This window comes from Kogia breviceps, chromosome 2 (genome assembly GCF_026419965.1).
Source record: "Kogia breviceps isolate mKogBre1 chromosome 2, mKogBre1 haplotype 1, whole genome shotgun sequence".
NCBI classification, from domain to species: domain Eukaryota; kingdom Metazoa; phylum Chordata; class Mammalia; order Artiodactyla; family Physeteridae; genus Kogia; species Kogia breviceps.
The window spans coordinates 112030108-112051659 of record NC_081311.1 but is presented as its reverse complement, the minus strand read 5'-3'; the positions used below and the strand labels follow the sequence as shown (position 1 = coordinate 112051659).

General features: G+C 36.7%; 1 protein-coding gene across 7 annotated transcripts in view; it reads left to right on the top strand.

The window, feature by feature from the left end:
* The window catches only part of LRP1B (LDL receptor related protein 1B), a 1895525-nt gene that overhangs the window by 1847487 nt on the left and 26486 nt on the right, over positions 1-21552 (top strand). For 6 of the 7 annotated variants that reach the window (XM_067025948.1, XM_067025945.1, XM_067025949.1 and 3 more), the window contains 3 exons: positions 8221-8395; positions 12766-12870; positions 13747-13860. In XM_067025948.1, the coding sequence (XP_066882049.1) occupies positions 8221-8395; positions 12766-12870; positions 13747-13860 (394 nt within the window). The remainder of the gene's footprint in view (positions 1-8220; positions 8396-12765; positions 12871-13746; positions 13861-21552) is intronic. The other variant, XM_067025946.1, reaches the window with a different exon arrangement.

Sequence of the window (21552 nt, the reverse complement as noted above, 5' to 3'; positions counted from 1 at the left end):
ACAGCCCACCCTTCCCCCTCCCCATATCCTCAAGTCCATGCTCTAGTAAGTCTGTGTTTTATTCCTGTCCTACCACTAATCTCTTCATGACATTTTTTTCCCCTTAGAGTCCATATATATGTGTTAGCATATGGTATTTGTTTTTCTCCTTCTGACTTACTTCACTCTGTATGACAGACTCCAGGTCCATCCACCTCATTATAAATAACTCAGTTTCATTTCTTTTTATGGCTGAGTAATATTCCATTGTATGTATGTACCACATCTTCTTTATCCATTCATCTGTTGATGGACACTTAGGTTGCTTCCATGTCCTGGCTATTGTAAATAGAGCTGCAATGAACATTTTGGTACATTAGTCTTTTTGAATTATGGTTTTCTCAGGGTATATGCCCAGTAGTGGGATTGCTGGGTCGTATGGTAGTTCTATTTGTATTTTTTTAAGGAACCTCCATACTGTTCTCCATGGTGGCTGTATCAACTTACATTCCCACCAGCAGTGCAAGAGTGTTCCCTTTTCTCCACACCCTCTCCAGCATTTATTGTTTCTAGAGTTTTTGATGATGGCCAATCTGACTGGTGTGAGATGATATCTCACTGTAGTTTTGATTTGCATTTCTCTAATGATTAATGATGTTGAGCATTCTTTCATGTGTTTGTTGGCAATCTGTATATCTTCTTTGGAGAAATGTCTATTTAGTTCTTCTGCCCATTTTTGGATTGGGTTGTTTGTTTTTTTGTTATTGAGCTGCATGAGTTGCTTATAAATTTTGGATATTAATCCTTTGTCAGTTGCTTCATTTGCAACTATTTTCTCCCATTCTGAGGGTTGTCTTTTGGTCTTGTTTATAGTATCTTTTGCTGTGCAAAAGCTTTTAAGTTTCATTAGATCCCATTTGTTTATTTTTGTTTTTATTTCCATTTCTCTAGGAGATGGGTCAAAAAGGATCTTGCTGTGATTTATGTCATAGAGTGTTCTGCCTATGTTTTCCTCTAAGAGTTTGATAGTGTCTGGCCTTACATTTAGGTCTTTAACCCATTTTGAGTTTATTTTTGTGTATGGTGTTAGGGAGTGTTCTAAATTCATACTTTTACAGGTAGCTGTCCAGTTTTCCCAGCACCACTTATTGAAGAGGCTGTCTTTTCTCCACTGTATATGCTTCCCTCCTTTATCAAAGATAAGGTGACCATATGTGTGTGGGTTTATCTCTGGGCTTTCTATCCTGTTCCATTGATCTATATTTCTGTTTTTGTGCCAGTACCATACTGTCTTGATTACTGTAGCCTTGTAGTAGAGTCTGAAGTCAGGGAGCCTGATTCCTCCAGCTCCATTTTTCGTTCTCAAGATTGCTTTGGCTATTCGGGGTCTTTTGTGTTTCCATACAAATTGTGAAATTCTTTTTTCTAGTTCTGTAAAAAATGCCAGTGGTAATTTGATAGGGATAGCATTGAATCTGTAGATTGCTTTGGGTAGTAGAGTCATTTTCACAATGTTGATTCTTCCAATCCAAGAACATGGTATATTTCTCCACCTATTTGTATCATCTTTAATTTCTTTCATCAGTGTCTTATAGTTTTCTGCATACAAGTCTTTTGTCTCCTTAGGTAGGTTTATTCCTAGATATTTTATTCTTTTTGTTGCAATGGTAAATGGGAGTGTTTTCTTAATTTCCCTCTCAGATTTTTCATCATTAGTGTATAAGAATGCCAGAGATTTCTGTGCATTCATTTTGTATCCTGCAACTTTACCAAACTCATTGATTAGCTCTAGTAGTTTTCTGGTAGCATTCTGAGGATTCTCTATGTATAGTATCATGTCATCTGCAAACAGTGACAGCTTTACTTCTTCTTTTCCTATTTGGATTCCTTTTATTTCTTTTTCTTCTCTGATTGCTGTGGCTAGAACTTCCAAAACTATGTTGAATAAGAGTGGTGAGAGTGAGCAACCTTGTCTTGTTCCTGATCTTAGTGGAAATGGTTTCAGTTTTTCACCATTGAGAACAATGCTGGCTGTGGGTTTTTCATATATGGCCTTTATTATGTTGAGGAAAGTTCCCTGTATGCCTACTTTCTGCAGGGTTTTTATCATAAATGGGTGTTGAATTTTGTCAAAAGCTTTCTCTGCATCTATTGAGATGATCATATGGTTTTTCTCTTTCAGTTTGTTGATATGGTGTATCACGTTGATTGATTTGCGTATATTGAAGAATCCTTGCATTCCTGGAATAAACCCCACTTGATCATGGTGTATGATCCTTTTAATGTGCTGTTGGATTCTGTTTGCTAATATTTTGTTGAGGATTTTTGCATCTATGTTCATCAGTGATATTGGCCTGTAGTTTTCTTTCTTTGTGACGTCTTTGTCTGGTTTTGGTATCAGGGTGATGGTGGCTTCATAGAATGAGTTTGGGAGTGTTCCTCCCTCTGCTATCTTTTGGAAGAGTTTGAGAAGGATAGGTGTTAGCTCTTCTCTAAATGTTTGATAGAATTCGCCTGTGAAGCCATCTGGTCCTGGGCTTTTGTTTGTTGGAAGATTTTTAATCACAGTTTCAATTTCAGTGCTTGTGATTGGTCTGTTCATATTTTCTATTTCTTCCTGGTTCAGTCTCGGCAGGTTGTGCATTTCTAAGAATTTGTCCATTTCTTCCAGGTTGTCCATTTTATTGGCATAAAGTTGCTTGTAGTAATCTTTAATAATCTTTTGTATTTCTGCAGTGTCCGTTGTTACATCTTCTTTTTCATTTCTAATTCTATTGATTTGAGTCTTCTCCCTTTTATTCTTGATGAGTCTGGCTAATGGTTTATCAATTTTATTTATCTTCTCAAAGAACCAACGTTTAGTTTTATTGATCTTTGCTATTGTTTCCTTCACTTCTTTTTCATTTATTTCTGATCTGATCTTTATAATTTCTTTCCTTCTGCTAAATTTGGGGTTTTTTTGTTCTTTCTCTAATTGCTTTAATTGTAAAGTTAGGTTGTTTATTCGAGATGTTTCCTGTTTCTTAAGGTAGGATTGTATTGCTATAAACTTCCCTCTTAGTACTGCTTTTGCTGTATCCCATAGGTTTTGGGTCGTTGTGCCTCCATTGTCATTTGTTTCTAAGTATTTTTTGATTTCCTCCTTGATTTCTTCAGTGATCACTTCGTTATTAAGTAGTGTATTGTTCAGCCTCCATGTGTTTGTATTTTTTACAGATCTTTTCCTGTAATTGATATCTAGTCTCATAGCATTGTGGTCGGAAAAGATACTTGATACGATTTCAATTTTCTTAAATTTGCCAAGGCTAGATTTGGGACCCAATATATGATCGATCCTGGAGAATGTTCCATGAGCACTTGAGAAAAATGTGTATTCTGTTGTTTTGGGATGGAATGTCCTATAAATATCAATTAAGTCCATCTTGTGTAATGTATCATTTAAAGCTTGTGTTTCCTTATTTATTTTCATTTTGGATGATCTGTCCATTGGTGAAAGTGGGGTGTTAAAGTACCCTACTATAATTGTGTTACTGTCGATTTCCCCTTTTAAGGCTGTTAGTATTTGCCTTATGTATTGAGGTGCTCCTATGTTGGGTGCATAAATATTTACAATTGTTATATTTTCTTCATGGATCGATCCCTTGATCATTATGTAGTGTCCTTCTTTGTCTCTTGTAATAGACTTTATTTTAAAGTCTATTTTGTCTGATATGATAATTGCTACTCCAGCTTTCTTCTGATTTCCATTTGCATGGAATATCTTTTTCCATCCCCTCACTTTCAGTCTGTATGTGTCCCTAGGTTTGAAGTGGGTCTCTTGTAGACAGCATGTTTTTGTATCCATTCAGCCAGTCTGTGTCTTTTGGTGGGAGCATTTAATCCATTTACATTTAAGGTAATTATCGATATGTATGTTCCTATTACCATTTACTTAATTGTTTCGGGTTGTTCTTGTAGGTCTTTTCCTTCTCTTGTGTTTCTTGCCTAGAGAAGTTCCTTTAGGATTTGTTGTAGAGCTGGTTTGGTGGTGCTGAACTCTCTCAGCTTTTGCTTGTCTGTAAAGGTTTTAATTTCTCCATCAAATCTGAATGAGATCCTTGCTGGGTAGAGTAATCTTTGTTGTAGGTTTTGTTCCTTCATCACTTTAAATATGTCCTGCCACTCTCTTCTGGCTTGTAGAGTTTCTGCTGAAAGATCAGCTGTTAACCTTATGGGGATTCCCTTGTGTGTTATTTTTCCCTTGCTGCTTTTAATATGTTTTCTTTGTATTTAATTTTTGACAGTTTGTTTAGTATGTGTCTTGGCGTGTTTCTCTTTGGGTTTATCCTGTATGGGACTCTCTGTGCTTCCTGGACTTGATTGACTATTTCCTTTCCTATATTAGGGAAGTTTTCAACTATAATCTCTTCAAATATTTTCTCAGTCCCTTTCTTTTTCTCTTCTTCTTCTGGGACCCCTATAATTCGAATGTTGGTGCATTTAATGTTGTCCCAGAGGTCTCTGAGACTGTCCTCAGTTCTTTTCATTCTTTTTTCTTTCTTCTGCTCTGCATTAGTTATTTCCACTATTTTATCTTCCAGGTCACTTATCCATCCTTCTGCCTCAGTTATTCTGCTATTGATCCCATCTAGAGTATTTTTCATTTCATTTATTGTGTTGCTCATCGTTGCTTGCTTCCTCTTTATTTCTTCTAGGTCCTTGTTAACTGTTTCTTGCAATTTGTCTATTCTATTTCCAAGATTTTGAATCATCTTTACTATCATTATTCTGAATTCTTTTTCAGGTAGACTGCCTATTTCCTCTTCATTTGTTAGGTCTGGTGTCTTTTCATCTTGCTCCTTCATCTGTTGTGTGTTTTTCTGTCTTCTCATTTCGCTTATCTTACTGTGTTTGGGGTCTCCTTTTTGCACGCTGCAGGTTCGTAGTTCCCGTTGTTTTTGGTGGCTGTCCCCAGTGGGTAAGGTTGGTTCAGTGGGTTGAGTAGGTTCCCTGGTTGGGGGTCTAGTGCCTCTGTTCTCGTGGATGAGGCTGGATCTTGTCTTTCTGGTGGGCAGGTCCACGTCTGGTGGTGTGTTTGGGGATGTTGGTAGCCTTATTATGATTTTAGGCAGCATCTCTGCTAATGGATGGGGCTATAGACCTGTCTTGCTCTTTGTTGGGAATAGGGTGTCCAGCACTGTTCGTTGCTGGTCCTTGAGTGAAGCTGGGTCTTGGTGTTGAGATGGAGATCTCTGGGAGATTTTCGCCATCTGATATTACGTGGAGCTCGGAGGTCTCTTGTGGACTAGTGTCTTGAGGTTGGTTCTCCCACCTCAGAGACACAGGCCTGGTGCCTCGCTGGGGCGCCAAGAGCCTTTAATCCACACGGCTCAAAATAAAAGGGAGAAAAAATAGAAAGGAAAGAAAAGGGAGGAAGGAAGGAAGGAGGGAGAGAGGGAAGGAAAGAAGAAAGGAAGGAAGAAATGAAGGAAGGACGAAAGCAAGGAAGGAAGGAAGGTGGAGAGGAGGAAAGGGAGGAAGGAAGAGAGGAAGGGAGGAAGGAAGGGAGGAAAGAAGCGGGGAAGGAAGGAAGAAGGGAGGGAAGGAGGGAAGAAAAGAAGGAAGAAAGAAAGGGAGAAGACAAAGTAGAATAAAGTATAGTTATTAAAATAAAAAATAATTATTAATAAGAAAAATTTATATTAAAAAAAAAAACAGAAAAACGGGTCAGTCTAACCCTAGGACAAATGGTGAAAGCAAAGCTATACAGACAAAATCGCACACAGCAGCACACACATACACACTCACAAAAAGAAAAAAGGGGGAAAATAATAGTATATCTTGCTCCCAGAGTCCACCTCCTCAACTTGGGATATTTCGCTGTCTATTCAGGTTTTCCACAGATGCAGGGCACTTCAAGTTGATTGTGGAGCTTTAATCCGCCGCTTCTGAGGCTGCTGGGAGAGACGTCCCCCTCTCCTCTCTGTTGGCACAGCTCCTGGGGTTCAGCTTTGGACTTGGTCCCGCCTCTGCGTGTAGGTCGTCTGAGGGCCTCTGCCCTTTGCTCAGACAGAACGGGGTTAAAGGAGCAGCTGATTGGGGGGCTCCGGCTCACTCAGGCTGGGGGGAAGGAGTGGCACGGGGGCGGGGCGAGTGCCACCGCGACGCTGCACCGGCCCGAGGCGCACCGCACATTCTACCGGGGAAGCTGTCCCTGGATCCCGGGACCCCGGCAGTGGCGGGCTGCACGGGCTCCCGGGAGGGCCGGTGTGGAGAGTGACCTGTGCTCACACACAGGCCTCTTGGTGGTGGCAGCAGCAACCTTAGTGTCCCACACCCGTCTCTACTGTCTGTGTCGACAGCCGCGGCTCACGCCCGTTTCTGGAGCTCCTTTACACGGTGCTCTTAATCCCCTCTCCTCGCGCCCAAGGAAGCAAAGAGGCAAGAAAAAGTCTCTTATCTCTTCGGCTGCTCTGCGCCCGTTTCTGGAGCTCCTTTACGAGGTGCTCTTAATCCCCTCTCCTCACGCCCAGGAATCAGAGGGAAGAAAAGGTCACTTGCCTCTTCGGCAGCTTCAGACTTCTCCCGAACTCCCTCCCGGCCAGCCGTGGCGCACTAACACCTTCAGGCTGTTTTCACTCTGCCAACTCAACACTGACTTAATTTTTAGATCTCCATGTCTCTCACCTTTCGAAAGTGCTGCTTTCCTTACATACAGCCAAGACCCTTAGTAATAAGCTTCAGCGTGGAATTGCAACAAGGGCACTTGGCATAAAGCAACAGCAAGCAGAAGAATGCTTGAAATAAATTTCCATAAATATGAAGCAAGCCTGTCAGTAAATTTAATTTCTGTCTGATTTAATAAGCAGTTAGATAGATACACAAACATGAAAATTATAAATTATGTTTTAATTTTTCTCACTTATCATAACTGTCTTATTGCAGGTTAAAGTTTATAAATTGTGATTTTTATCTCAGCTAATCTCATTTAACATTGCTTCATGGTTAGATAGCTAAAATGAAATTGCAGCTCCAAACACAACGTCTGGGATCAATTTGACCAGTTCTTCTGCTTACGATTATTTGTACCATAAATTTCAATATTTTGAATATGGTAAATTCGAATACATTGATATGTCAACAGACATATAAACTTGTTTTTCAAAAGACAGGCAGAATATCTAATTGCAAAGCCATTGTGGTTCTTATATTATTAAATGGTCTTTGTTTTATTACTGACGTTCAAGAGGTATAGAAATATTTGAGGAAGACTTCCTTCGTGGTTGAGAAAATTGTCTGTAGCGCTCAGTAAGAAACATCTTCCAAAGTAAAGGGCTCAGCTACAGGGAGGTTTTCCCTCTGACTGATGGGGAGGTTAGGTCCTCACCTAGGAGAGGGCAATAGTCTAGACTTCTGTTATCACTTTCTACCCATGCTGGATCAGTTAGTTTTCCAGTCTACCTTTCTATTAGGGTTCCATGAGAGGCACACCTCCTGTCTGCTTACCTGCCCAGGCATTTGGAAATACTGGGCCTGTTCTGGCTCATAGAGGGAGGCTTCTTTCCACCACACCAAAAGCTAGTGAAGAGGTAGGATTCCCCTACTCACCACTCACTACCCTGTTCTCTGGATGAAAAGAGATGCGAAGAGGGACAAAGATAAATGACATCTAAAGAAATCTTGAGCATTTCTGTTCATTTCAGAATAACAGTAATATTGCTCATTAAAAGGAAAGCTAAGGAAACTTGTGAACTTAAACTTAAAAACTCAGAACCAAAAGAGTTTGTCACTTAGTATTATATCAATATAACCCATCTCCTCTTAGAAAGATGAAATGATGCCTAACTCAGGCAAAAAGAGGAACCAATGGCATTATTAAAGAATTCTGGTTACATGCAGTTACATGCTGCTTTTGTGAATTAATCTACCTATTCTCTGACCATTTAAAAATATTAAGTGAAAGGTAACATTTATTGTGACTCAAGAAAAATATCTTGGGCTTCCCTGGTGGCGCAGTGGTTGAGAATCCGCCTGCCAATGCAGGGGACACGGGTTCGTGCCCCGGTCTGGGAAGATCCCACATGCCACGGAGCGGCTGGGCCCGTGAGCCATGGCCGCTGAGCCTGCGCGTCCGGAGCCTGTGCTCCGCAGCGGGAGAGGCCACAACAGTGAGAGGCCCGCGTACTGCAAAAAAAAAAGAAAAAGAAAAATATCTTGAAATATTTCAAGAAATTTCATTTCTATGTTGTGCATTCTTTCTAGATGTGTGTCATCACTACTGTGTGAATTCTGAATCCTGTACCATTGGGGATGACGGAAGTGTGGAATGTGTCTGTCCAACACGCTACGAAGGACCAAAATGCGAGGTTGACAAATGTATAAGGTGCCATGGGGGACATTGCATTATAAATAAAGACAGTGAAGATATATCTTGCAAGTAAGTAGACAGCTAGCTTACTTTATAAAAACATTTGAACCCAAAAGGACATAGCAATCCAGAAATAAACAGTGAAAACAATGTAAATTATTTTTATTCTAAAATTCAATATGGCGACCATTCCATTCTCTCTCTCTCTCTCTCTCTCTCTCTCTCTCTCTCTCTCTCTCTCTCTCTCTCTCTCTCTCTCTTTCTTTTTTGGCTAGAGATAGAGTTCAGTTCATTTTGATTAAACCAAAACTTATTAAAAAGCTATTATATACATCTGGGTAATATGAACATTTATCATGAAATGATGTGGTCAGGTCATTGCCTATATAGAATATTCCTAAGAGTAAGCAAGTAAAAGTGAAATGCAACATACCTTCGAAAAGCTATATGTAATACTTCTAAATTAGAATAGCTCAGGCTTTTAATTGTTTCATCATTATTATCAACAATGAGTGTTTGCCTTTCTGATTTTACAAAATGATCCTTTGGGGAAGAAGCAAAAGACCTATCTAATGGAAATAAAACTTAATCTTTTTATCTGACTTTGAAAATTATTTTACAAAATAAGTAGAAGGAATAATGTTTCCTTGGAAGTAACTACAACAAAAATGTCCAAGTTAGATTTTGATTACATTGCCTTTTGCTCTTTGGCTTTGAGATCAAGTGAATGGAAAACAGAACTTTGCAGCTAAAGAGTAATGCAATTCAGTTTGTAGCATGAAACAAATTTACACCACTGGGGTTAGAGATCACTTCTCACTCTGAACTTCTTTTAACAGGTTTTTCAAAAAATGGGCTTATAAAGGACTGGACTCTATCACTTGCCCTAGTAGTATAATAAATGAGCATATGCGATAGGAAAGCACACCTTAAAGGGTTCACATCACAGCTTCCACCAAGACAGCTCTGCCAGGATGCCAGCCCTGAGTTGTGTTGCTCTGCCAAACAAGGCCCCATAAAATTTTATTACAGACAGCATCAACAGTTTTTTTCTTTATTATTTACTCTTATTTTAGAATTACTCCATGTATGATTTGTGTTATCACTATAAATGACTTTTACTTAAGCCCTCAAATTGTGTCCTTTGAAAGTACATTATTTTTAACTAAAGTAATTTAAAATATGACTAATTATAATATATGCCTTTGATAAGTACATAAAAGCAAAATGCATTTTCATATAAACTACCAAAATCATGTTTGCTCATTAAGCTCATCAGTTTTTTGTGATGAAACTTTAGCATGACAGAACTTGATTTTAATTACTGAGCATACATCTTTTTTTATGTCCAGTGTACCATGTCAGGAATGCACTGTAGAATCTTTTTCACAGCCCCATCCCAGTCACACAGGGAATCATGGACCATCATATAAGAAAGGCTATGAGCCATAGTTTGCAACCCAGTTTATCTTGGAGAAGCTCATGCAGAGACACACACCCTGTTTCCATCACACAGGGCAGTTCCATGTGAGGAATGAAGGGCTGAACTCTTAGGACCCTCAGTACTGCCTCCTTTACAGAGAATACTGGCTTCAACAACCTAGAAACACTAGAACCTCATAGCCTGAGTAGGCTTTTGAAGGTCCAACATTATAGTTCTTGACTCTTAAAAGATCTTTCTGGAAAACTATATGTAAGAATGGATAAATAATAGTTGCTAGCAGTGAGTTGATAGTGGAAGTTTAAAGATAAGAGTATAATATTTGATTTATCAGATAGGCTATAATAACCTATGAACATGATAGTACAAACAGGGCTCTGGGTATTTTGAAACTTTTAGATAAGTTTGTTTTCATTTCTATGATACTTTTCATCTTAGCATTAACTAAAGCTTGCAGCAATTTCTATTTCATGGGTAAAGAACTGATACTAAAACAAAATCACAACTGAGTTAAATATTTTTTTACTGAAATGGGAAAATTCAAGCTGCATGTATACTTGTGATTCCAAAGAGTCATGTATTTCTAATGAACAGCCTATGAGCTGTCAACTACAGTAAAGAATAGATGCTCTGTCAATTATAATGAGTATAATCTTTGAAACAGAGCTAATTGTGTATTTTTCTCTCTTCCTCAGTAAATATTGTTGAAGAAAGTCTTTATCATAATTTTGAATAGCCTAAAACCACTGTGATGTCAAATTGTTATGAGAATTCTTTCTCTTTACTGGACAACTGCTAATTACAAAGTGTGTCTGCATGCACACACATGTAACATTTCTAAGAAATGAAATTATGAAAACCTACATTAAAATATAAGTTGTACTCTTTGATGTATTACAATGATTTGTATAACTTGTATTTCACATTTGAAATATCTACAAAGTTCTGTCTAAAGTTTAGGATTCAAACAAAACCTTTAGAAGAACAGGGCAACATCTCTTATAACTCTTGGAAGAAGAAGTTTAAAAGCAATCCATAATTAGAATATTTTTCTCTTTTAAGAGATGATATTTGGTGTATAGTTATCTTTTTGTGTAAAATTCTTTAATGTATGATGAGCTAATTTTTCTCTTTGATGTTGTCCCTTTGATTGAACATGAAACTATAACTTTCTGCTCTTCGATTTTCAAGGAGGCTGGGCGAAGAGAGCAAGGAAAAGTCTCCCAGATCCATTTAACATATCAGACACCACTACCATTAAATATGTACTTGACTCACTTTGCATCCATATTCGTATGGCTCTAGAGATTATAAAGAATGTGATATTCTTTGTTAAATCTTGGAAACTTTAAACCACTACCATCTTCCCCATGTTTAGTTCCACTTTCACGTGTCTCCATTTCATATCTGGTACATAATTGACTCACTGCTTCTTGTTTATCTGAAAAAAAATGTGATTTTTAAATCCAGGTTCTTAAAAAAAATCTTTAAATTAAACTTCTGGGAAAGTGTAAGCAGTTCAGTGCATTTCCAGCAGCCCTACCACCCACAAAAGACCAAATAAATATGCACAGAATAAATAAACTATGGGATTGCTAACCAATTATTTAAAATATCTAACCTATCATTGGGAATTACTCTTTGATGGATATACTGCAATAGGTACCCACCATGAAGAGGATCAAAGTGATCAATCAATGACATTGCAGCCTGATTTCTTTATCAAGGTTATGTCCAGATTTATTGTGATACCATTGATTACTTCATAGCACTTAGTACTAACATGATCTCATAATCGGAATATTGACATGATCCATTTTAATTCTGATCTGGGCCAGGGCTTATATGATTCTATTACCATACTTCTCATAGAAGTATGAGAATAATAATTTGGAATGTCAATGTACTTTTCTCTGTTCCACCAACAGTTTTCAATATCTGATCTAATAGTATTTATTTATTCATTTATTTATTTAAAAATATAACATGGCAAGTAAGAAATTTCTGTAATTTTCCTCTTATCATTATGCTTGTTTTTCCCATGTAGCAATAGCCACAGTGCTTATTCTTATCCCAGACAGGTAATGTACTATAAATTAGAAGCATTTCCAAAAATTTTCCAAGAAGGCCTACCTCATTACTTTGTTGCCATATTGTTCCTATAATATTACTGTTTGTTTTTGCAATGAACTGTTACATTTTTTCCTTTAGAATAAAAAGAGTTTGACACTAATTATAGTACATATTCAGGGAGAAACAGTGGGGTAAAAGTGACCACAGAATAGTTCTATGCTTTCGTACAAAATGTGGAGTCTAAAACTCATAACAGGGCGTCCCTGGTGGCGCAGTGGTTGAGAGTCCGCTTGCCGATGCAGGGGACACGGGTTCGTGCCCCGGTCTGGGAAGATCCCACATGCCGCGGAGCGGCTGGGCCCGTGAGCCACGGCCGCTGAGCCTGCGCATCCGGAGCCTGTGCTCTGCAACGGGAGAGGCCATAGCGGTGAGAGGCCCACGTACCGCAAAAAAAAAAAAAAAAAAAAAAAAAAAAAACTCATAACAGTTCTTTGGACCAGACTTTCCAGTTTAGAAGGAATAGCTGAAGCATTTGCTTCCGGAGTATTTAATAATGTGGTTTATAAATAATAAAAATGTCACCAAACTCTGGTAATATGAAAAGGGAATATGATACTGATGCTAATGTCTCCCTGAAGTGTAAGTGATAGACACTAGAGTATATTTTTTCACACCTATATCTAGCTATATTAAATTTTTATATTAAACGAATGGGTTGAAAATTACCAAAAGAAAAATTTTATTTGTCATCATTCTATTTAAAAAAATCTTTGCCTCCAGCAAGTCTCTCTCTCTGAAAACCTACTTTTAGCCAGCCACTGCATTAGTCTTCTATGATGAATATTCTCATCGTTAGAGAATTTGTGTCAGCTCTCAACAATAATCACGCCAGAAACAATGAAATTTTTTTTCTTCGTTGCTGCAGCTGCACTAATGGAAAGATTGACTCTAGCTGCCAGCTATGTGATGGCTACTGTTACAATGGTGGCACGTGCCAGCTGGACCCAGAGACAAATGTACCTGTGTGTCTGTGAGTATTTTATAACGTTGTGGGCATTTTATGATAACAACTTTAGATGTACATGGAATCCATGCTCTATTGTTCTCCTTTCTTGGCATAACATATTTTAAATGAATGTTTCGTGGTCATCTCTGATCAAGTATTGTTCCTCATTGGCTCCTGTACTACAGAATCTCCTCCCTCATCAATTTGCCAGTGATTTCATGTGGAAAAGCTGATTCACTTCTTAGCATCATACCCATTTCAAGCATTCAGAGATCTTTGAACTTGGAAATGCCAGTAAAAATTGTTCTAATTTAATTGACCTTATTTACAATGGATATGTGAAACCCAGACATAATCATATTTATAAATACTTTGGTACTTAGGGCCATTCTTTTCAAAGTATGTGAGGTATCTTTTCAAAAGTATAATACTATTTGATTTTTGTATCAGGTTTTGAGTGTTGTATTATGTAAACCTATTAAGCCCTTGTCTCTTTTGAAATACATTACCTCGAATCTGGGTTTCTAAATGTTTGGAAAGTATTGTAGATTCTCTGCTTCTGAGAAAATCTGGAATTTAATATATTCCCTTTTCAAATACCTGATTGTCCATAATGGAAAGCTTGAAATAAGACCATTCAGCCTATGTGATCTCTATTTGGAGTTTTCTTTTATCACTGCTTGACCAGAAGGATGGTGCCCACACATGATCCATATCTGCATTCTGTTCCCCACCTTCTCAGAAGAGCCTATGATGAGTGTGTATATAAGAAATAAGTGAGCATACCTGAGAAAAATTTTGTTCATATGTTACTATTTCTGTATGAAATGAATTTGAAACATTTGAAAAAAAAAAAAAGTCAGATGCTTTATTTAGCTGTATTTTACTGAAATTCTGCAGATGCTCTGTTGGGTTTAAAAGTCAGCGCTGTGACCAGAAAGAGAACCCTTGTGATCACTACTGTCAGAATGAGGGGATTTGCACTTTAACTGCGTTTAATGAGCCGAGATGCAAGTAGGTTTAACCTTCCGCTTACCGCTAAGCTTTGTGTGACATCATTTCAGGCCACAGTTCATTGGTTTAAATCATGAACATCCACATGCTTTTCACAGTATATACTTAATCTCGGGGCTCATCTGTGTCATACACACTTAACCTTTGCTCTGCTCGCCGACAAGTGTATGCACCACAGTTAGGTAGATTGTCTAGATATATAATGGAGGGAATGAAAAAGCTCGTGGAACTGTCTCATAAAAATACATTTGCTGGAACAGTGGCTTTTAATTAGAGGACAGAAGCAGGTGTTTTTAGACTTTATTACTATATGGGATACTATAATTGGAAGTGTCTTTTATTTAGTAACTGACTTTTCATTTCAAGTACTGATAAAATACATTATTTTGGCTCCCAAGATTTCAGTGGAACTGTCTTACCTTAATCAGTAAGACTTCTTAACAGAAGAAATAGGTATATGCTAAAATATTCCAGAAACTTCACTTCAAATCATTCTTTCTTGATTCAATTTGCTCATAACAAATACATTCTTTTCCTCTGTGAAATCTCAGGGATCACCTTTGGGGTAGCTGTCAACCTTCATAACAATGGAAGTTATTTTTGCATCTTGCATTTGAGCTTTAGAGATGGATCATATCTGACATCCTCTTTAATACTCCATGTCATAAACAGAAACCCTGATTGGCACCCAATAATAGCTCATGGTGGTGTCTCAGAGTATTTAGTAATGGTTTTAATGCACAATTATATTAAAATTCAGATATTTCATTTCCAAAACTCTACAATTTTGTTCATAATGATCTATTTTGTTATTCAAGAAAATGTCATTCTTTACACAGTAATTGTAAAAGTATGGGAAGTGATTAAAATAATCACATAGGAAAAACTGATAGTCTTTTTTTCTAAAAGATATTTGAATATGTAAAACCAATGTTCCTACATAAAATAATCCAGAAATACTCCTTTAAATGTCAGTCTATAAAGTGTATATAAACTGACCTGTTAAGAAATTGATTCCCTTCTTAGTTCATACTCAGATTTAGTGCCTTATGCAGCTGAAGACAGAGAGGGGACCCTTCTTTAGTTTTACCTCTACCTTGCCTCCAACCTAAATTTCTCCAGTCATTCAGCAAATATTTATAAGACCCTGAAAGAGTGCTAAATCCTAGACAAGTGACGATGAATGAAATTTAACCCAAACATCAAGGAGCTCACTAATTAGTGGGTTTAACAATTCATAAGCAACTAATTAACCTGTATTAATGCAGGTGTGAACACAGGAAAAAAGAGAGGGCAGTGGAGTTTTAACAGGGCAGGTGATTTGTTTAGAATGGGAGATAGGAATACGCAGAAGACTTTACAGAAAAGGCAACCTCGTGTTGGCCGTGTAGTTCAGGTAGTTCAGTGAGGTCGGGAAGAACATTCTGAAAAGAAAGAATAACATCAGAAGAGACATGGATGTGAGACTTAGTGGCCTCTCTGGGAGTGGTTTAATACAGCTAGAATGAAGGGTGACTGGAGAGTTGGGGAGGGGGGTAAGGATTTAAAACTGGGAGGATAAATTGGAACCCGACTTATGCCAAAGTTAGGGGATTCCATAGGATCCTGAAAAGAATGTATAGCCAAAGTGATTTGAGGCAAAGCTGAAGGCGTTTGCTTTCAAAGGTGACACTTAGTGGCATGTGGAAGAAAGGCCTGGAGATCAGCTGCAGGGATCCCACACCAAAAGGTCTGGCAGCACTTCAGGTGAAAAATGATGGATTCACGGTGAGTTCAGTGTTAGTAAGGTCAGGGTGATCCTTGGCCGAACTTTGATCTACGTACTTGTGTTATCTCATTTTTAGGACCCCAGTAATGCCTGCTCTGGGGCCCAGTCTTTGTATTTCTTGTCCCTTTCTCACAATTCCCAGGCAAAGTATACATGACATTTCAGCACCACCTCCCTCCATAAATAGGTCTCAGGAACATGACCTGTCTAGAGAATGACCTTGTGTCACCAGAATTAATATTTCTTGTGGGCATAACATTCCACAGTAATGTTCTGTTCCACTTTTCACTCTTACCATGTATCATCAGAGGCACCTGACCTTGTAAGGTATAATCAGCCTTGGATTAAAATCAACCAGGAAAAATATGTTAATCAGAGAGGTTCAGAGCAAACACCTTTTACTTTTGTGTATCTTTATTTCTATCTGCTTTGGGCTTAATGGAACTTTTGTCTGTGCTTTGGTTTTCTACACCCTAAAATTTATTCTGATGGTAGGAGTAATGCTTACTGAATTCCTCAAATCATTTAAGCCATGAAAGAATCGTAGAAGAGATAATGATATTCTGTTATTCACTCATTATTTCGTTCATCAAATATGTATTGATAACCTATGATGAGTGAGGCCCTGTGTATATTCAGAAGGAGAATTAATAACAGCTAAAACTGATTTAGCAAATAACTGTTTGATTCTAAAGTCCTTGCCCTGGTTATAACTCTTACTCCATACTGCTTTCTTTTGTGCTGACTAACTCCAATAAGGTTTTTACTTTTAAAGGGCTTAAAATTCATTTGGGGTAGATGAATGGATTTTTAAAATTTAAAATACCATTTGATAATTGCTATACAGAAATATGACCAAAGTGTTGTGGGAAAACAACTGAATAGAGATCAGTTAATGATTACTAGTGGGAGAGAGAAAGGTTTTATAGGTGAAGTGATATTTTTAAAGTATTTTGAAAAAAAAGTTTAGAAATGGCTGAAAACCTTTCTTGAAAGAGGAATAGCACAGTGAGAGAATAGGTCTGAAAGTAGAAGGTGAACGTTGTTTAGAGTAGAACACAGGCTATGTGATATAATGGGAGGTTGGGGGGAGATTAAAGAGATGTGTTTGGGCCAGTTTGTGAGGTACATTTTATGCATGACACAAGAGTGGGTTTAGAGAAAGAAGACTGGAGAATTGAGGATGGAATTCTAGGCGACACCAATGTTTAATACTGTATTATGGAAGAAGCAACAAAAAAATGAGAAGAAATAGAATTTGGAGGGGACTTGTCAAAGTGTAGGTTCCTCCAAGTCAAAGGAATAGAGCGTGTCCAAGAATATCAACTCCAGATAGTACAAAAAGGATAAGAATTCTAAGTGGTTTATTGAATTTTGCAATTAGATGGCCATTATGAGAGATGTTTTGAAAGTGCTACATGACAGCAACCAGATTATAGTTGGAAAAGTGAAAGGTAAGAAAGTAGAGAAGACTATAGATTCCTTTCTGACTGTTTGGCTGTGGATTAAATGAAAGAAGAACAATTGTAACTTCAAGGGGAAGTAGGATCTAAGGGAAAATATTTTTACAATAAGAAAGACATAAGTTTCAAGAGGATCATTCTTTCACTATTTATTAGGGGCCCATTGTTAAGTAACTATGAAGGATAGATGGTTCAGACGTAGATATTATGCTCATGTTTCTTAGAGTTAAAATTTCTAGAATATGGAAAATTTCCTAGTTTTACATAGGATACTTATAATTAATTTGGTACTAAAATGTAAATAAATAAAAATAAATTTAGTATGAAGTGTCTATGATCATGTAGAATACAAAAATTGTTCAGCTAAGAGAATATTAAGCCCTCAGGATCTCTTTCTAGTGGTTGATTCTCCTCGTAATTGGAAATTTTTGGAAACACAGATTTTAGCTTCAGATTTCAATTGGTAGTGGTCATGTATCTTTGATGAAAAGCTAGTATGCAATATTTCATCTAAGCACCTTTACAGGAAACAAAAATTGCTTTAAGAAGTAAGATATAGTACTTGCTTTAGCTTTGTTGGTACTACGTTTTTCTTTTTTGCATAGAGTAAAAAACTATTGAATTGTGCAGAACTTACACACATTTGGAAAGTCTACAAAGCATTCAGATCTATGAGGTTGACAGTTTTTTTCCACATAGAAATTTTATTACCTTATCTTTCAATTTAAGGAATAGATTTTTCTTTGAAAGCCTTCACTTTTGTCTCTTGATGGCCCTTTTCACTTATTACTATGTGCGGAGGAAAAGAAAACTCCAAAGAAAAGCTGAGAAAAAATTTAAATCTAAAGGCTTTTTTATGTTTATTTGGAGACTAAAAAATAAATATGTGTTACTTTGACAATGTTTGTATTGTTAAACATTTTTTGTTGTGAGATATAGAAATGATTAATCCTGTGAACTCAATAACAAGTTAACTATGTCTTCCTACTTCTAAAATTTCTCCCTAGCGTAAGACTTTCATTTATATTGAATTTAAGTTTCTTTTTAAAACATAGACCAACTACATAGCATTATCTCCCAGCAATACCCACAGCACATTTCACCCTCCAGTAGTAAAGAAATGCTTGTAGCTACACTACTTCTCCTACCACTGTGGACACTGGCACATACACAGCCTCACCACATAGCCATGGGACCATTCCACAGCTAGATGTTTTTGCTTAAATAGCTCACTGGACCCAAATATCTCTCCTGCCTTTTTCCACTTTACTCTTATTATCCCACTAGTCTCAACACAGGATTATCTCTTTGTATATAGCATGTGGCAAGTGAATAGTAAATATTAATTGACTTGGACTTAACTGAAGTTTTTTAAAAGAGAAGAATCAAATATTCAGGGTTCTCCAGAGAAAAAGAAGCAATAGGATATATATCATATGTATCATATATCATATATATATAATATATATATAAATAGGGAGAGAGAGACATTTATTATAGGAATTGATTCACCCAATTATGGAGGTCAGGAAATCCCAGCATCTACTGTCTGCAAGCTGGAGAACAGGGAAAGCTGGTGGTGTAATTCAGTCCAAATCTAAAGACCAGAGAATCTGGGAAATGATGGTGTCTAAGTTCAAAGAACTAAAAACCAGGAGCATTAATGTTTGAGGGCAAGAGATGACAGATGTCCCAGCTCAAGCAGAGAGAGCAAATGTGCCCTACCTCTGCCTTTTTGTTCTATTCAGACCCTCAGCAGATTGGATGATGCCCATCCTCACTGGTGAGAGTGGTCTTCTTTACTCAGTCTAATTCAAACACTTATTTCTTCCCAGAGACACCCTCATAGACACACCCAGGAATAATGTTTTGCCAGCTGTCTGGGCATCCCTTAGGCCAGTCAAGTTGACATAAAATTAACTTATACACACAAGTGGTATATCTATATGTGTGTATGTGAATTTTGCTTTTTTGTCAGTATTTTGAGATGAATTGTGTTCAAAATTCTTATGTTGAAGCTGTATCTCCCAGTACCTCAGAATGGGACTGTATTTGGAGATAGGATCTTTAAAGAGATGAATAATTTAAAATGGGGGTCATTGGGGGGGGGCCCAATCCAATGTGACTGGTGTCCTTATAAGAAGGGGAGATTTGGATACAGCACACACAGGGGAAGACCATGTGAAGATATATAGGAAGAAGATGGTCATAAGCCAAGGAGAGAGGCCTCAGAAGAAATCAAACCTGCCGACACTTTCATCTCAAACTACTATTACTTTGGTTTCTATTCATTCTGTTTCTTTATGCAAATATACATTTGCAGAATATTATATACTAAAATGAAATCCTGTGATAGACACTCTTTCATGTTTATTTACTTTGCAATACATTATGAACATCATTCCATGTCAATCTACATAACTAGATGCTTTTATTCTTAAGGTTACCGAGTGTTCTATTGTCTGGACTTTTCCTATTTTATTTAATGAACCAGCTATCATTTGATAATTAGGATTTTTTTGTTAGTTTGTTTCTGTGTTTTGTTCTTTTTTTTAAATTATTTTTTCCTAAGATAAAAACTTCTGTCTTTAAATATCTGTGTGCTTATCTCATTAGTTTTCTAGTGTCAACACCCAGAAGAAGAAATATTCAGTATGAAAGTATAGACTTTATTAATCAAACTAGCAATGATTTGGGGCAAGTTACATTATCTCTTTGTGTCACATTTTCCTTGTCCATAAGGTGATGGGTTTAGACTAATTGTTCACTAATATACTATAAAACTATAAAGTGTGAGGTATTTAATCAGTCCCATTTGAATTTTAGTAATTTTTTAAAAATTGTGTCAGAGTCACAACCTCAGATACCAATTCTCTCAAAATTCCTCTAAAATATCTATAAAGACACTGAGAAAACAGAGATTCCCATTAGTAGCAGAATTAAAAATAACAAAGCCTTTATTATTAAAACTATGGAGTAACTGAAGGGCTAATCATAAAATTCCTGGGTCACAATTAAATATTTGTATTTAATTTCTCTCTGTGATTTTATGAACTATTTTCCTGATACTTTAAAATAATGTACCATAATATGTCAGGTTATATGAATAGCTTATTTATGCCTAACTTCAAGAGAGGTAATAATCTTTTCCACCTATTTCTTATTATCGACCCCTAGTCTAGTATCAATAGATCCACAATCCATAAGAACTAGAAACCTAAGTGTTATAAGAACTAGAAACCTAAGTGTCTATTCCTTGTTTTCTTCATATTTTGTCCATTTAGATAACAAAAATACTGGTGATTTCTTTCTTCCCATATTAATTCATATTAATCAGAAAATTTTTATTGAATCCTACTATATACCAGAAAACAACCTAGTCACTAAAGTTTTTATCAGTGAACAGACAAAAATATTTGACTTGTGAAGCTTAAAGATTAATGACCATTATTGGTGGAATTTGGGGAATATTTCCTTTAAAATCAACTTTCTAGATAATTCACCTTCTTTTTCCAAAATAAAAGAAAAAAACAAGTTTAAAATTATTTTTTATCAACTGAAAAGGGAGAACTGAAAAGATCTAACTCTGATATTACACTGGTTTTGAAATCATACCAATTCAGGCCCACACTGTTTTGAAAATAGCAGTATGGCAAAATTCCAAGACATTTCTTACTATATATATTATTGCTTCTTTCCCATAGCAGGACCAATTCTCTGTGTGGTCAAAAACAATTTAACACTGTTAGTTTTTTATGTTTTGCTTCTTAATTTCAAGAAGAAGCTAAAAATAACTTTCTGTGAGCACATTTCCCCAGTCTATTATTTGTTTTTCCCTTTTTTCTGGATTTTTCCTTTTTTGTTTTTTTGGTTTGGTTATATTTATTTGGGCGTCTGTTTTGTTTTGTTTTGCTTGCTTTCTGTTTTGGGGGGTTTTTTTTCCTCTTTTTTTTTTTGGAAACATGGTTTTCCTTTCTCTGATCATCTGCATGAGTGTGTGGTTACATTTTTCATATTACCCTATGATATTCCATATTTTATGGCTAGAATTGACTTCTCATCTCCGTGTGGCCTTTTGACATGGAGCATATTTCTATGAAACTGGCTTGGGAATGCTGCTTGTTTTACTCCATGGTCCTTCTAAATGTACATATCTGTTTCTCTCTGGCAGATTGTAAATTCCTTTAAAGAAGAGGTTGTATCTGATCTATTTTGCCTCAGCAGCTAGCATGCATTCTGTGTGTAATATGTGCTTAACTAATGTTGCTAAAAAATACCGTCCTGGTGCCTGTATTGTATTGTGAAATCTGACCATCTATGATATAAGCATCTTTCTATCATCACTGTAATACCACTTCTTACTTCATTAATACATTTTCAAAACCTGCAAGAGTCAGAAAAAAATTTAAAAGTGATTCATTTCATTATGATTTTTGGTTCTCTTTCTCATCTTTATGATAT